Source organism: Argentina anserina, chromosome 2, assembly GCF_933775445.1.
Source record: "Argentina anserina chromosome 2, drPotAnse1.1, whole genome shotgun sequence".
NCBI classification, from domain to species: Eukaryota; Viridiplantae; Streptophyta; class Magnoliopsida; order Rosales; family Rosaceae; genus Argentina; species Argentina anserina.
The window spans coordinates 16,066,808-16,084,959 of NC_065873.1; the positions used below are offsets into that span (position 1 = coordinate 16,066,808).

General features: G+C 37.2%; 1 protein-coding gene and 2 pseudogenes across 1 annotated transcript; all 3 read right to left on the reverse strand.

Moving 5' to 3' along the window:
• Positions 1-3,560: 3,560 nt before the first annotated feature.
• Positions 3,561-5,488, reverse strand: LOC126783787 (3-hydroxy-3-methylglutaryl-coenzyme A reductase-like; annotated as a pseudogene).
• A 574-nt stretch (positions 5,489-6,062) lies between these two features.
• LOC126783788 (senescence-specific cysteine protease SAG39-like) lies at positions 6,063-15,071 on the reverse strand (annotated as a pseudogene).
• Positions 15,072-15,895: 824 nt separating this feature from the next.
• Positions 15,896-17,835, reverse strand: LOC126783785 (3-hydroxy-3-methylglutaryl-coenzyme A reductase 2-like). The gene has a single exon (XM_050509318.1). It carries the CDS (start codon positions 17,771-17,773, stop codon positions 16,007-16,009), a length of 1,767 nt encoding a protein of 588 aa, XP_050365275.1. The 5' UTR covers positions 17,774-17,835; the 3' UTR covers positions 15,896-16,006.
• Positions 17,836-18,152: the final 317 nt, after the last annotated feature.

Sequence of the window (18,152 nt, forward strand, 5' to 3'; positions counted from 1 at the left end):
TATCTAAGTCCAGGTACGACACTTATACCATAATTTTTCTCAAGTGTATGATACTTTCCAGGTACAGCAGGGATCGTATATCCTAGCATGAAGTCTATCCATGTACGATATAAATTTAACGTGAATGACTCATTACGTTATAGAAAAAAAGAGAACCATGCAAACTATTACTTCAGATACGACAATAATGTAATTCACAACTCTTAATCACAAGAAGCTAAGTTGAATTATATTGCAGGTACGCCTCAAATTCATCTTCTAATTACTAGATGCAAAACCCTAAGGTGATCAATCAAAGAACTTAAACATAAAACATCAATTCAAATAGTGACTAAAAATTCATCATAAAAAAACTATAAATCCATCAATTAAACATCAAACTACAATAACAATTATGATAGGACATTATCCTAACTCTAGAAAAAGGTTAATACAAACTATAACTAAGAAAAACATAACAAAAGACATAAAAGAATGGAATGGTGAAGATGAATTGATGGTCTCTGCTCCTTTGGCGTCAACATTGTGCTCTGGAGACCTCATCTCATATAAAATTCGTGCTCCCTTATATAGGGAAGATTATTGCTCATCTTTGACTTCAGTTTCCTTGTAAGACTTGGATTCTAGACTCCTATCTAAGTATGGAATGAGAGAAGCTTGAAATATCTCATGTAAAAGTAGGAATTCATGTATTATCTGCATCTTCATCTGAATCATTAACCTCGATGTATTGAAAATGAATGAACTTTGCAACACAAATTGAATTCTCCATGAATGCTAGTGAAGCCGAGCAGATTTCAGCTCAGACATCTTGTCACTCAAACTATCATAACTTCCTCTCATAGTATTCAAATATATATCCGTAAAATCCTACAGAAAATAGACATCTGTATCTTTCCAATGGTATAAGGCTCATGGTCTGATTCAATTTGTAACTCTCACAGTAGTTCGGAAAAATTGAACGTTATGCACATGCAGATTCTGTCAATGAAGAACATAATTGCCATTTAATCTTTATTATCTCATTTTAGCCTATTTTCTTCTCTCTTTGACACAAACCTAGAAACACAATAAAATAACATAAATCGATCATAAATTAGAGAATTAAACAAATAAACTAAGGATATGAGCATATAATTATAGGATAATATGAGCACATCAAAACTTAACCCCCCTCGAAATATTACCCGCAATACCGTCAGTCAGAGACGTAGTGTACTTATTGAAAATTGAGTCGAGAATTAGTTCATACATGTAAGGTATGAATATTTACAATAATTATTAGTTTGAGAGTGCCGTTTAGTAAATTTTCATTTTTTTCTTTAGATGATGAAAAGAACAAGCAAGCTAACAAAAAAACATTAGTGATACACTCATTTTTCAAGCACTCTTTTAAGTTGAACCCACACTCAACTTTTTTGTTCAATCCACACCCAATACTTCTTGCAACATTCCTAATAGATTTTTCTAAAATAATTAACATAATTCAATTTTTTATAGTTTACCTTTTTGCCCTTCTAGTTGAAAAAAAAAAAAAAATATATATATATATATATATGCAATTAATAGCTATCATAATTTCTGAAATGCAATAATCTAATTATTATATCAAACATTAATGTACGCATAAATTTTGTGTTGACTTGTTGAATTAATCGGAAGAAATTTATGTCACAGAATAGTCAAATGAATGACAAAATGCAATTTTAATTGTCTTAATTAAAGCAATTGAAAGTCCTATTGTTATTATGTATATTCTAGCATACTTTTCTCTACAATTTATAACACAGTTTTCTTTCTTGGGCGTATCCGCCTATATAACTTTCCTCTTCTTAAGGTATGTTAGATTTTTTTTAACTCCTCGACAACAGGTATAAACAGTAGACATAGTTCGTATCTCATAGATATATCCTTCCTCTAGAATATGACGAACACCACACACACCCCAACCTATATGAGAGGAACACTACACTCATTTCAATAACAACTTGATACAAAAACATTACTTATTTCGCATGAAAAAAAATCACTACATGCGCATAATTAAATTACCTATCAAACAAACCCAACATCTTACCACAAATGTAAAAGATTCGAATTCATAGGTAATACAAACCTAACAAATAGGATCCAATCTAAAGCATACCATACCTACCTATTCATACATATGGCTAAGAAGACACACCACATATGCAGACCACAATACAAACATATAATTTTATACCTAACTATCAGGTCCAAAGTAATACATACCAGAATAAGAAGAAGCATAAATTGTCAACGATGCAATGCAACCCATTACCCTCTGATTAACTGATCCATGCATTTACATGAATAATAAAACAACAAATATATATCATGATAAAACCTGACAATTTTAAAATTACAATCCCTTTGTATTGATTTCTATTGTTTCGATCATGGATGAGATTTGCATCAATATCAGATGCTACAATAAAGGACTCAATTTTGTATCAATTGATTAATGAACGAGTTTCCAAACGCAGAAGCTTCAATCAAGATGAATCATGGATCTGGAGTTTGTATTGGTGTGGCATGTTTAGTAAATATCTACAACATAAAGTTCTATTATTTAAATATGAAATATATTATTTTAATTAAAAATCAATCTAATAAATAGGTTTGGGTGTAATTTAAACTTGTGGGTTTAATCTAAAAGAGGTAGACATTTTTGGGTGTATATCTAAATCCCCACAAAAAAAAAAACCCATCTCTGTCTAATCCCTCCCTATCTGCTGACTATATATTTTTTTTCTGGGAGAAATGAAGAGATCAGTTATACTATACGTACCATGCGTGCTAGAACATAACTCATTTCTTGATCTTGAGTCTTGACCTCCTCAAACTACACCCTTGATCATATGTATTTCTTGACTTAATAAAGATGATAATTAAAATAAAATGTTAGTCATATTCATATATAGTTTAAACCTGAACAGATAGCTTCAACAGATTGAAAGATTCATCAGCACGTCTGCCAGTGCTTATGGAACTAATCAATTATATGTCCACCACTGCACCACAGTTAGATAAATCATCTATAAGATTTATTCAGAGTTATGGACCAACTAAAGAATGAAGGACACATTCACTTATTGGCAAACTCAGAAGTCATGCACACAACATTTGGCAACCTCTAAACTCCAGATAAGAGCAACGAATACCTACAAACAACATTACAGTTCTATTGCTCTGATTGTATTATATAATACAAAAAAACATAGGGAAAAAATAATTCCCAACTATGTGAGTGGCTCTTATATTCTTTCTATTATCGAAGACGTAACAACAAGTCCTGTTGTACCACAAGAAAAAATATACAAATGTGGGAAACCTCATTATTCATTCACCAACAGCTTCACACGCAATTTGCAAGATTAATCATTGTAGATTCAGCTCAACAGAAATTAGGGATGTGATGAGCTTATGCAGAGATTTTGGTGTTTGTAGGACCAGAGGTTCGCGGTGCAAGAGACTACGAGAGAGATGAATAAGTTCATTAATAGGAGCTCAATATGTTGTTATCTTAGTAAGAACAAAGAAAGCATGAACAAAACATTGTTTGAATTTGTAAGTGTCAATTTACTCAAATGTTTCTGAAGAAATTTACAGAAGAATCAGTATACAAAAAAAATGTTGAGCTCTAATGATTTCAAGCTCTCTCAAGCAGAAGTCACGTTTGTGACATCCTTGTTTGATCGGTTGTACTTCATGTGACTCTTGACAAGCTGTCCAGCTGCAATAGCAGACATGAGAGATAGCTCTCCAGCAAGAACAGAACCAGCTACAACACTAGCCAATTGCCTTGCGTTTGATCCCGGCGCTTCTCTGTTAGCCCCCTTCACTCCAAGTAAGTTCAAACATGCCGATTGCGATGCAAGTTGTGTGCCTCCTCCTACTGTACCAACCTCAATAGAAGGCATGGTCACTGAGATGTGAAGGTCCTTTCCATCATTAATAGCTTCCATCATGGTGATACAATGAGAACTCTCGATGTTCTGAGCAGGGTCTTGACCAGTGGCGAGGTAGACAGCTGAAACAATGTTACTGGCATGTGCATTGAAACCACCAAGAGCACCAGCGATGGCGGATCCCGTAAGGTTCTTGAGCATGTTAAGCTCCACTAATGCGGCCACATTGGTTTTCAACACCTTACTCACTATCTCTCCCTTGATCACAGCCTCACAAACTACAGACTTGCCACGGCCTTCAATCCAGTTCACAGCAGCAGGCTTCTTGTCAGAGCAGTAGTTACCGGAAATTCCAATGACATCCATGTCAGGAAAGTCATTCTGGAGGAAGTCGAGGACATTCTGAACACCTTTAGAGACCATGTTCATCCCCATAGCATCACCGGTGCTGCAGCAGAATCTCATGTACAGGTTCTTCCCTGCAACAGCACATTTAACTGTCTGAAGTCGACCTAATCTGCTTGACTTGTTGAAAACCATGGATATAGTTTCGTAGTTAGCAGGGTCTTCCATGAAGAACTTCAACTCAGCCGCTCGTTTAGCAGAGTTAAATCTGACAACTGGTGCTCTGGTCATTCCATCCTTCAATAGCACACTGGAAGCTCCACCAGACAAGTTGATAGCTTTTCAACCACGGTTGGTACTAGCCACCAAACAACCTTCAGTTGTAGCCATTGGAACAGAGAACTCTCTCCCATCAAGCATAAGAGGCCCAGCAATCCCAACAGGAATGGTGATATAACCAACTGGCATCTCACAGCATTGACCCAAAATAGACTCGTAATCGAATCCATCCAAAGGCAAACCCTCAAGGGACTTGCCTGTAACTCTCTGCAAAGCCTCACGCCTAATAGAAGCTGCCCTCTTGCAATCTCCCAGCTTTGATTCCAGAGAGTATGAAGGAATGGTTCCAGCCACAACAGCCGTGATAATCTCTTCGTCTTCTTCGGTTGGTGGAGGAGTCTCGATCATTGTCTGTTCTTCAAATACTTTAACTTTAGGTGAAGCAATTGGAGCCATTTTGGGAACTGAACAATCAAGGGCCTGACCACAAAGGACTTTGCGAGCATCCTCCTTGAGAATAATCTCATCTTCTTCAATATCATCATCGAGGGACTGAACAGAATTGATGCCGAAGAAGCCGAGGAGATAGATGAAGGAGGCAACAAGAGCAAGGATGGCAACAATCTCCGAGAGATCAATGAGGTGAAGAGGGGTGTTGGTACGGATCTTCTCGCGCCAGCTTGTGAGCAAGAAGTAGACGACGGAGAAGAAGAGGGTGAAGAAGACAGAGTTGGTGATGTAGAGAGGGAGAGACATGGCGTCTGAGGCCTCTGGAATGACTAGGTCCTCATCGACAAACTTGACTTTCATCTTCACGGGTTTTCCTCCGTGCTCCATTGGATCAATGTAAGAGATGATAAACAAGAAAGCAGGTGATGATCAGAGAAAGAAGGAGGAGTGAGCTTGAAGGAAGCTGAGAAATGGTAGTCAGTTGTGTGTGTTGGTTTGAGTATGAAGTGTTTGGGGTTGCGATATATATAGTGCTGGTATGCGAGCGAATATGCGATCAAGGAAGGTGCCTGGAAGCACGTCAGACTCGAGTTGCACTTGTATTACAATATTTTGGGTCAAATTAAAGCACGTTTTCAACATTCAACACACGTATAGTCAAATGAGCAGTTGAGGACACATAATTTTTCAATACATAAGAATGTGCATTTGTAGGTGAGCAATAATGTGTCAAATATATAGATTATCCTCCGAAATATATTATCAAGCCAAAGAATAATAGTTTGAAAGAGTAACACTTATCGGCTCGGAAGTCAGATAAGCAAGCATGGTCAGCTTTTTCCTTCTGCAATTAAGAAGCAAAATCATATAGTTGTATATTTCAACTAAACAGAGGCGGGTCCTGCAATTTTTGTCTGAATACTACTTACTAATGTCTTAATAGTTATGCAATTTATAGTAGTCTTACGTACGTATGCAAAGCACAAATCCTGTACATATCATAGTATAAAACCTAGAAGGATAGTAGCTTGGCAATGCTTTCATTCATTGTTGTGTTTATGCTGTGGGATAAGAGGCATCCATAGCAATACCACAGAAACCTTCCGGTGCATCAACATCCCTTTGCATTCTTATGTATCCTTGTTCCCCCCATTCTTGCCCCCATGAGTTCTTCATTGACGCCATAACCAACAGCAGTAACACCATGGTCTAGACTTGTTCCGCATGTTCCTGTAAAGACACAACTGGAATATAATTGGAAATCAGATCCACTGGCATCAATGGCAACAGAGATGGGTTGATTAGCAACAACCTTAAGAAGTGCGCTTTCACTGTTTGCAGGCACATCTCGGAGGTTCTTCCATTCACCTAATGAACCTTCACTTCTGTTCTATTAACGGCGTGTGGAATACACGCGCTAACGGCCAATTCAATTCAGGGAAAGAAATCAAACACTGCAGTAACAATTGGGTTTACTAGCACGTGCATGACATGCGTGTCTTTGTTTCCGCGATACAACTAGAGTAGAAGAACAGCTCCTGCAGGCCTCCACAACCTGAGCTGAAGAGCCTTCATCAGAGCATGACCCAGAAATTTAAAATGTCCCCGAGCATATCCAAAAAGCCTAGAGTTGAGAATTCCTCCAAGTCAAGGAATGTTCCACTCCTCCATTCTCGAAGCTAATCCCATTGCAACTCATGTCATATATGCGGACTGCCGAAGAGATCAACACTCGCTTCCCGAGATGGAGATGGAAGTCGTCGTGGTCGTGGAAAAATTGGAGAATCAGGTGACGGGGATATGGGTTTTGCAGAATGGAAAAGAAATGAGATACACACAAATTATGAGCTCCCTTGCTTGGGTGTTCCCCTGCTTCTCAACCTTATCCAACTCTCCTAGATATATCAACACAAATACGGATTAGATCTAATGAGGGATTTAATAATCACTTTAATCAATACTCCATAGCCATTTAAAATAATAATATCAGAAAATATTTTCTGTAAATAATAAATTAAGTGAGAGAATAAGTTGCCACCATAATGGTCAATTTAGGATTTATATTAATTTTTAGGCTATCTGATCTTTAAAACCTTTAAAAATTAAATATAAAAAATGATTTACTAAAATTAACACGCTCTTAGAATAATAAGCTATATTCACTTATATAAAAATTCGGAAAAATTTATCACATAAGGAGATAGGTGGTCTTATGGAAGTATGATGATTCATTCATATCTATCTCATGATCAAGGCCCATAAATTGATGAAAATAAGTAAATTTCAAAACATATCCACATTTCACTATAACAATCATATCTAACGGTTAATTTTCAATTTATCAAATACTTAAGTTTAATTACATGAGTCCCATTGTACTTTATAAAATGACATAATTTTTTCATATATTATTTGGGAAAGAATATGATTTCAAACTAACTCTATCCAAGAAATCAATTTTTGAAAAAAATCAACATCAAGATATTATCATTGTAGGTTTGTAGTGAAAGCAGTGCTACGATAGGAAATTCACCTAATTTCATGAACGATTGGGTTTCCATCCTTGTTGTTAATCCTATATAACATACTACATCTTTAAGAGGTAGCTATACAACCATGTGAAAAATATGTCCAAAAGTTTGGATGGGTAGATATAGTGCATTATCGGGAATGTGTACAGTTTTTTGGAGATTTGTTTGAGTACCAGAGCTATTTATATGATTTTCAAAATATTTTACACTTGGTGTTTCTCACCACGCATGTGTTAATCTAATTGAAGTTTTGACTTTGTAAAATTATTTCACAACTTCAAAAATTCTTTTAAAATAGTGTCATTGCCCAAAAAGATCCCAAAAATTTATGATGCCCTCACGATGATGCACTTTACCCATCCATGTAAACATTTTAAAAAATACATGCCTTCGTGACATAACTACCTTTATGGAGGATGAATGACACTTGGGGTTGACCGAGTAGATCAAGACCCAAACGAGATTCAATATAGGTGAATTTTTAATCGTGACCATATTTTCATGTAGTGACCACATCCGACGGTCTGTTTTCTCGAAATTCAATTCCTATATACAGTTGTCATTGGGGAGGTAAAGGAGATTTTAGAGTTTACCGAGTCGATCGAAATCCATACGTTATCGAAAATATATAAATTTTCTAGTTTAGTCATATTTCGCTATAATAATGATATCTTACGGTTGGTTTTTTCAAATTTCTTTCATAAGTATAGTTGGTTTATAAACATACTCATTTGCACAAGTTATACTATGTTACTAAGCATATTGTGACTTGAACTATTAAAACTCATAAAAGAAATTTCGACCGTTAAATGTAATTACGAAACTGAAATATGAATGTGGTACAAAACTCTCCGATTTTGGTCGTTAATTAGGTTTTGATCCGCGTGGTCAACCTTATATAACCTACATATTCTCTAAGGACAGCCGTATCACTCATGTAAAAAATAAGTCAAAAAATTACATATGTGGATTCAGTGCATTAGCTAGAGAGCGTAAATTTTTTGGGAATTTTTTTGAGTACAGGAGCAATTTTCTATGATATTCTAAATGTTACAAAAATATTAATAATTAATATAAAGTCAAATTATAGACACATGGCGTGTTTCCAACCACATAATATTTTGTGATGTTAAATTACTGTGACTCCAAAACCAAAAAAGAAAAGAAATAACAAAAAAGAAACCTAAACTAGTATCGACCTCTGCCTCTATTTCTCCATATGTATCGACCTTTTGATTTGTTTATCTTCGATTTGTTGCCATCCACCGCCACCCTCATCCATCACCCTTCTCCCTGCTCCAAACCACTAAACCCATTAAAAAGTTACAACCTTACCCCTATCAAAGAATAGCCATCACTACTCTCCTCATCACCTTCCTCCTCATCTCCGCAACCCTCCTTCGACGTTGTCGCCCTCCTCTCCTTCAAGTCCCACTTCAATCCCATATTCTCAACTTTCCATGATCGGAAATGCCCATCATTGGAGAACACACAGAGCCTCCAACCATGATTGATGTAAAGGGAAGATCGTAGAAAAAGCTTTCCATGATTTGAATCAATAGTTGCACAAAAATGATTTCATGTCCAATTGCTAATAATCACAGCAAGCAAATGTTAATTAACACCATCTCTCCAACCAACCCCAGAAGATTTGACCAAAAAACTAAAAAGAATCAAACCCACCAGAAACAATTCGCACCTCAAAGGAATCTTAGAGAAAGAATATAAAAGCTTAATATTCACTCGGGGTTGGGTGTCGATGAGAGAAAGAATTCAAATACAATGTTCGAAGCTGAATTGGAGACGTCATGGATCAAAAGCTTAAAGATTGATTATTTGGGTACTAATTTTGATGAAAAGAATGATTAATATGAACATGAATACCAACTTCAAATCAGCTAATTTATAAGAGGAATTGGAAACTATGAGTTTTTGTTGATCTAGTTTCTACAATTTCAATCTTGTTATTAAGATTTCTAATGCTGAAGTAAAAAAAAAGGAAAGATTACATTATTACATCTTCAGAAGTTCAGTGAGAGAGAGAGAGTTCTACCGTTTCTGACTTTCTGGGTTTCAATGAGAGTACAAGTGTACAACAACACATCAACTTTTTGATTGTTTTTACCCCCACCTGTTTTGAAGCAAACGGTAACTGACGGACCTAAATTGACTAACGTCAATACATACACTGACCGAAAGAAGTGGTTGTTATTATACCACGTAAGCGAGGTGAGCCTTCACCCAGTGGAGGTAAGAATTTTCGCATCTTCATTGCCAATTATGGAGGCTGCATGGCTTGATTCCTTCTGAGCATTACATGTATGTACCATCAGCACCTGTGTAGCGATAGTTGGCCTCTGTGTTAAGTCCATTATTTTTGATTGATGAACTCAAATGCATCATCCAGCTGTTGGTATATTTAAATTAAATTTGAATGAAAATTCAAATAAAATATCTTAAGTAACTGATTATCTTATCAAAGGTTGCAACATTTCAAATAAAAAGCAACGTGGAGGTTATTCTGCCGAAGAATATAACCCTTCAAAGAGATGTCTCAGACTTGTTAATATATACACAACGACCTCACCATTAAACAGATTTTTTTTGTTGCATGATCAAATCTTCTGCATTCATATTAGAGTTTAAGTGTTTGAGAGAGAAAAACACAATTTGAGTTCGCCTGTCCTCTAGATTGCAGTGCTTTCTTCTAGTAAATGTTTGATCGTTGTACTCCTGGGAGACATTTGCCGATTTGAGACCTTTAAGCACCAACGAGGAGACAATTTCGTCTTAAGGAGATAGAACCAAGTTCTAGCCTCGATCCCTATTTGTAAAGGTTTTGTTTCCAAAATAGTTTTGATTTTCTAAGTTCTGTAATTACCTATGTAGCACGGACACGTCTCTCAGTTACCGTATCGCGTGTCCGACACGGGCACAGACACGCCTGAACATGTCCAGATACGCCCGGACACGAGTATCAGAAATGGACACGGCCTGGACACGTGAGTATTCGCATCGGACACGCGGACACACACTAACTCATGATAAAAGTGAAATGGCTTATGGTGGGATTCGAACCTTGGTCATCCAAGACACCCAACAACTCCTCAGCCATTCTAACATATTCAATTTTTGTTATATTTATGAACATTTTAATATATATAAGGAGAGAAACGCGTGATAAAAGTAATAATACTTGTGGTGAGATTCGAACTTTGGTTATCCAAGGTACTTGTCAGGTCCTTAGCCATTCCAACAGGTTATGTTTTCATCATTTTAATGCACACTTTGATATATATATATATATATATATATACATTCTAAATACTTTCAAATTTTATAAATTTTTTTATAAATATATATTAAAAATAATATTTAATTAACGTGTCCATCACGTGTCCGTGTCCAAAAGAAATTTAATTTGCCGTGTCTATGTATCGTATTGTGTCCAATACGGACACTCGTGTCTGTGTTCGTGCTACATAGATAATTACTCTCTATATAAATATATTTGAATATAGCAATTACTAAATTACTTTTCTAACAATCTTAAGACGAAATTTGCTTTGCTTTTGATATTAATTCTAATTTGTAAAGGAATGATGGTTTCTGAAGTGAACTTAGTAGTCAATCCTAAAGGATGGTGGGTAGACACAGGTGCCACCCGCCATATATGTCTGGACAAGAAGATGTTCTCAACCTATCAAGATATCAATCAAGGAGAGAAACTAATGATGGGAAATACATCAACGCCAATTGTTCAAGGCTTTGGAAATATTTATATGAGGGACGGAACTTACTCTCAAAAATGTTCTTCATGTGCCTGATGTTAGAAGGAATCTAATTTTTGGTTCATTGTTATGTATAAATGGCTTCAAGTTAGTTTTTGAGGCTGGTAAGTTTGTACTTAGTAAGAGTGGAATGCATGTTGGAAAAGGATACCTATGTGGTGACTTATTCAAACTAGATGCAACAGTTGTTGTACCCACTGTAATGAAGCTATTTCTTTTGCATATATGATTGAATCTCCAAATATTTGGCATGGTAGGCTAGGACATGTGAACTCTGATACAATACGTATATTAGTTAACATTGATCTATTGCCTAAATTCAATATTGATTTAAATAACAAGTGTGAGACTTCTGTGGAAGCAAAACTAACTAGAACTTCTTTTCACTCAGCAGAAACAAGTACATAACCTCTAGGATTTATTCACAGTGACATTTGTGATATAAAGTCTCTCCAAACCAGAAATGGGAATGTATATCTGCTGAGAAGCAAAGATGAAGCTATAGAAATGTTTAAGATCTACAATAATGAAGTTGAGAATCAACTTGGCAAAAAGATTAAGATCGTAAGGAGTGATAGATGTGGTGAATATGTAGCACCTTTCGCACAGTTATGTGCTCAACGTGGAATCATTCATGAAACAACTGCTCCTTATTCACCTCAATCAAATGGTACAGCTGAATACAAGAACCGTACATTGAAAGAGATGATGAATGCTATGTTGATAAGTTCTGGAGCACCCCAGAATTTGTGGGGGGATGCATTGCTTTCTGCTAACTATATTCTCAACAAACTACTTCATAAAAAGTTGGATAAAACACCATACGAGACATGGAAAGTCCGAAGACCTTCTTATAAATATCTCAAAGTGTGGGGGTGTTTTGCTAAGGTAGCCGTTCCTGATCCTAAAATATGTACGATAGGACCGAAAACCTTTGATTGCTTATTTATTGGTTATGTTGTTAACAACAGTGCATATAAATTTCTTGTGCACAAATCAGAAAATTGCTGATATACATGTAAATACAACAATGGAGTCAAGGAATGCTGAGTTCTTTGGAAGTGTTTTTTTTTTTTTTTGCAAAGTTTCAAAAGAATCAAGTTCCTTGAAGAGAAGTTATGATGATGCTAACAATAATCATAACAAAGGAAATAAACAAAATGATATGAAAGTCTATATTAGATGGAGTAAGAGGGCAAAGACAACAAAGTCTTTTGGTCCTGATTTCTTAACGTAGTTATTAGAAAGTGAAGCCTCAAAGTTATAGGGAAGTTATGTCTTCTCCAGAAGCTCCATATTGGAAATAAGCCATTAATGGTGAAGTTGATTCCATCTTACATAATCACACTTGGGAATTGGTAAATCTTCCTCCTGGAAATAAACCATTGGGATATAAGTGGATTTTTAAAAAGAAAGATGAAAGCCGATGGATCAATTGATAAGTACAAAGCAAGACTTGTAGCAAAAGGAAGGCTCGGATTATTTTGACACTTATTTGCCGGTTTCTCGAATTACATCTATTAGAATACTAATCGTTATTGATGCACTGCACAATCTCGAAATACATCAAATGGATGTTAAAACGACATTTCTAAATGGTGATTTAGAAGAGAAAATATATATAGAACAACCAGAAGGATTTGTTCCTGGACAAGAGAAAAAAAGTATGTAGGCTTGTGAAATCTCTTTATGGTCTCAAGCAAGCCCTAAAATAGTGGCATAAAAAATTTGACAATGTGATGCTATCAAATGGATTTAAGATAAGTGAGTGTGATAGCTGCATTTACACAAAAAGTACTAAAAATGGATATGTCATGGTATGTCTATATGTAGATGACATGCTTATAATTGGCAGCAATAATATGATCAACGCTACCGAGAAGATCTTGACTAGTAAATTTGACATGAAAGATATCAAAGTTTAATATATAAAGTCGAAAGATAATTTAGCGGATCCGTTTGCAAAAGGTTTGACTAGAGAGCAAGTTTGTAAATCGTCAAGGAAAATGGGATTGAAGCCTATGAATTAAAAGTCTTCATGATGGACACCCAACCTAGTTGAATGGAGATCTCATGATCTAAGTTCAAAGGGACAACTAAATCGTGTTTGACACCATTCCTATGATGAAATAGTGCTAAGTGTGAATGATAAGTTTAGCTTTAATGATTCCTATGACTTGAATAATCAAGTGGAGTTTAGTGAGATACTCTAAAACGAAAGTCACCTATATCAATGTGAAATGAGGCAGTTTTCTGAGAATTTTGGGCTGAATTCTCCAAAGCATTGATGAATATCGGGTATTGTCCAAGGCCGAAATGGACACAACCGTAGAATCAGATGTGTTGGGAAGATATTATGTGATTACTATTGTCTTGGTTTACACAAACGGCTGAATAGTTCAAGACACCGTGTTCACTATTTAGCTAGTATACCCGATAGTATATTACTAAAGAAGGTTCAAAGCCAAAAGCTACCTATCTTGATGTAATGTCTTTCCAGCCATTCTCTCTCAAGTGTCTGCATTATTGATTTTCATTCATGTGGGGGATTGTTGGTATATTTAAATTAAATTTGAATGAAAATTCAAATAAGATATCTTAAGTAACTGATCATCTTATCAAATGTTACAACCTTTCAAATGAAAAGCAATGTGGAGGTTATTCTGCCGAAGAAAATAACCTTTCAAAGAGATGTCTCAGACTTGTTAATATATACACAACGACCTCACCATTAAATTTTTTTTTTTGCATTATCAAATCTTCTGCATTCATATTAGAGTTAAAGTGTTTGAGAGAGAAAAACACAATTTAAGTTCGCCTGTCCTCTAGATTGCAGTGCTTTCTTCTGGTGGATGTTTGATCGTCGTACCCCTGGGAGACGTTTGCAGATTGAGACCTTTAAGCACCAACGAGGAGGCAATTTCGTCTTAAGGAGATAGAACCAAGTTCTAGCCTCAATCCCTATTCGTAAAGGTTTTGTTTCCTATTCTGTTTTGATTTTCTAAGTTCTGCAATTACTCTCTATATTAATATATTTGAATATAGCAATTACTGAATTACTTTTCTAACACAGGCCACCCTCACAGCCTTGATCTTCACCGTTAACATCACAGTCAACCGGCTCTTGCTCTGACAAAGAATCAGATTACCAGTTTTAAGTTGAGTTATTCCTTCCATATCTGCCACCGCAGAGAACGCCCAACAACAACATGTAGCAGATTACACGAAGTTAGAATAGAAATGATTTTTAGTCCAAGAGGAGAGTAGAAGAGGCTGATCTCCATAAAAAATCATGAGAAGATTCATTACCACATTGGCCCTGGTCCATGATTGGTGTAACAACTCTTTTCTGTCTCCAGTCCATTGTTGCAGGCACAGTAGCATTTTCATATTTGAAATAAATGGTCATTGTGGAACATTCATGACCCTTGAATTGATTTCTAGAGGCAATGAACTCTTCATTTGTAAGGTCTGCAAATCCATTGACACTAAGTTTGTAAGGTTTATTTGGTTCCTCATTGGATGATTCTATAAATGCTACATTTTCCTTGAATATCTTGAACCGCTTCTCCCTCCTTCTCATTAGTGTCGCTGTATACACGTCCATAACGAGTCATCCATTGCTCGTATCTCCCATACATTAATGCAGCTTGCAGACTGCGAGAAGTGGCTTCAAAAGCCCAATCCCCCAACATGAGGATCAGGGCAAAACAAATACATTTGTTCTGGTTGGTGAACTCCATCACAAGCTAAAATATGATGCAACTATATGAATGAAATGAGAAAATATACAATGGAAGGGCCTACTCCTGAGTTTATATAGATAAAAAGAATAACATTGCTTATTATCTCCGTGCCTCAAAAGTTGATCTGCCATATTTGTGCCCCTTAAAAATGTCTTGATACCAACTCTGGCTATTAAATATAATTTGATGTGAAGACAAATTACTAGCCAAATGATGTTATGAAGTTCATACAAAATTCTAGTGTTTTGTTTTACACGTGCAGAATTCAAAAAATCTCATTGAGGGGATAGCTATATCAACTATAAGGATTTTTATTCAAGGACCAAGATGCAAGAGATTAGTACAGCCTAAGTGCAGAAGCAACTGGTATGGGTATGTGTTTGCACCTGAATTTTTAGCCAAACAGTATGATGTCAAATGTAAAAGTTTCAACATCACAGAATTTCGTTTGACAAATTAAAGATGATGAGTCGGAGTATGTCATGCATGGACAGTTTTCTGTGAAGTTCCATGTCTATTGCGTCGGGTTGCTAGGTTCTGGGGATACTCAATGGAGCCTGTAATTCTTATGAATCCTACGATACTCAAAGTCTTGCTTGATGCATCAGAATTGTCTAGCCAACTGGCTAGTCCCGGCAAGTCCTAACTATGTCGGCAACAGCCAATAGAAAAGTATATGGTTTGTACAAAGGCTAGGTCACTATATATTGTCAAATGCAATGCGGCACTTGCAATAGAATCACAATCCTCAATTACCTCTCTCCTCGGAAAAGCACCAAACCAAGTACAAAGAAGCTAATTAAATCAAAAGTACTTGATGAGTACCAATATGCTCAAATGACATTGAATGATTAATTGATTATATTTCTGATCGAAGATTTACAAATGAATAGTTTACAAAAGAATCTTGAAGAATAATGTTCTTCTAGCTCTTAAGCAGAAGTAACAGATGTAACATCTTTGTTTGATCTATTGTACTTCATGTGGCTCTTAACCAGTTGTCCAGCTGCAATAGCTGACATGAGAGAAAGCTCTCCAGCAAGAACAGAACCAGCTACAACACTGGCCAATTGCCTTGCGTTTGCTCCTGGAGCTTCTCTGTTAGCACCCTTCACTCCAAGCAAATTCAAACAAGCAGACTGAGATGCAAGTTGTGTTCCTCCTCCTACGGTGCCGACCTCAATTGAAGGCATGGTCACTGAGACGTGAAGATCCTTTCCGTCATTTATGGCTTCCATCATGGTGATGCAATGAGAACTCTCAATGTTTTGAGCCGGGTCTTGACCAGTAGCTAGATAGACAGCTGAAACAATATTACTAGCATGCGCATTGAAACCACCAAGAGCACCAGCCATGGCGGAACCAGTGAGGTTCTTGAGCATGTTAAGTTCCACCAAGGCCGCCACATTGGTTTTCAACACCTTTGTCACTATGTCTCCCTTGATCACAGCCTCACACACAACAGATTTGCCACGGCCTTCAATCCAGTTCACAGCAGCAGGCTTCTTGTCCGAGCAGTAGTTACCGGAAATGCCAATGACATCCATGTCAGGAAAGTCATTCTGGAGGAAATCGAGGACGTTTTGCACACCTTTAGAGACCATGTTCATCCCCATAGCATCACCAGTGCTGCAGCAGAATCTCATGTAAAGGTTCTTCCCAGCAACTGCACACTTGACTGTCTGAAGTCTACCAAATCTGCTCGATTTGTTGAAAACAATGGAGATAGTTTCATAATTGGCAGGATCTTCCATGAAGAACTTCAACTCAGCAGCTCTCTTAGCCGAGTTGAATCTCACAACAGGTGCCCTGGTCATTCCATCTTTCAAAAGCACACTGGTAGCTCCACCGGACAAGTTGATAGCTTTGCAGCCACGGTTAGTACTCGCCACCAAGCAGCCTTCAGTGGTGGCCATGGGGACAGAGAATTCTCTTCCATCAAGCATAATAGGCCCAGCAATCCCAACAGGAATGGTGATATACCCAACTGGCATCTCACAGCATTGCCCCAAGATCGACTCGTAATCAAATCCCTCCAAAGGCAAACCCTCAAGAGACTTGCCTGTAACTCTCTGCAGAGCCTCGCGCCTAATAGAAGCTGCCCTCTTGCAATCTCCGAGCCTTGATTCCAATGAGTACGAAGGAAAGGCTCCGGAAACGACAGCCTTGATGATCTCCTCATCCTCTGCAGTCGGCGGTAGCACCTCCGTCGCTGGCTTTTCATCAAACACCTTCTTCTGGGCTACTATTGGTGAAGCAATATGAGCCATTTTGGGAATTGAGCAATCAAGGGCCTCACCGCAAGGGACTTTGCGAGCGTCCTCCTTGAGAATAATCTCTTCCGCATCATCGTCGGCAGCCCAGATGTCATTACTGGGCTGGAGAATGAGTGACCGAACAAAATCGATGCCGAAGAAACCGAGGAGGTAGATGAAGGAAGCAACAAAAGCAAGAATAGCCACAATCTCTCCAAGACTAACGATGTGAAGAGGCGTATTAGTCCGGATCTTCTCACGCCAGCTGGTGAGCAGGAAGTAGACGACGGAGAAGAAGAGGGTGAAGAACACGGCATTGGTTAAGTAAAGAGGTAGAGGCAAGGCGTCTGAAGCCTTGACGGGTTCATCGTCGACAAACTTGACTTTCATTGTCATGGGCTCATCGTTGCTGGATTTCATCGCCGGTCGCCTTCCGATTTCCATCTTAGTGTTGGGTGCCGGAGTCAGGAGCAGAGACAAGAGAAAGGAGGGAGCTTTGGAGAAGTAAGAAAGAGTTTGTGTTGTGTTTGTGAGTTTGAATTGGAAAGAGTTCGTGTATGTATATATAGGTCAATAGGTGTCTTGGTCCTGCGTGGTGAGAAGTTACGTGGTAACTACACAGCTCTGTTGTTGTTGTTGTTGTTTTTTTTTTTTTTTCATTTCCAAGATACAGAACACACATTTAGGCTTGACAAGCGTGACGAACATAAGCATATAGATTTAAAGAGTCAAAGAAATACGCCAATAATTTAATTAGGTGGTTGTCTACTTGCTTCCTCTAATAATCAGTTAATCACGTACTTTGGATTCTGACCATGGAATG

Bases quoted from the DNA above. Each gene is read 5' to 3' on its own strand.
- LOC126783785 (XM_050509318.1), bottom strand. From the start codon at position 17,773: ATGGAAATCGGAAGGCGACCGGCGATGAAATCCAGCAACGATGAGCCC.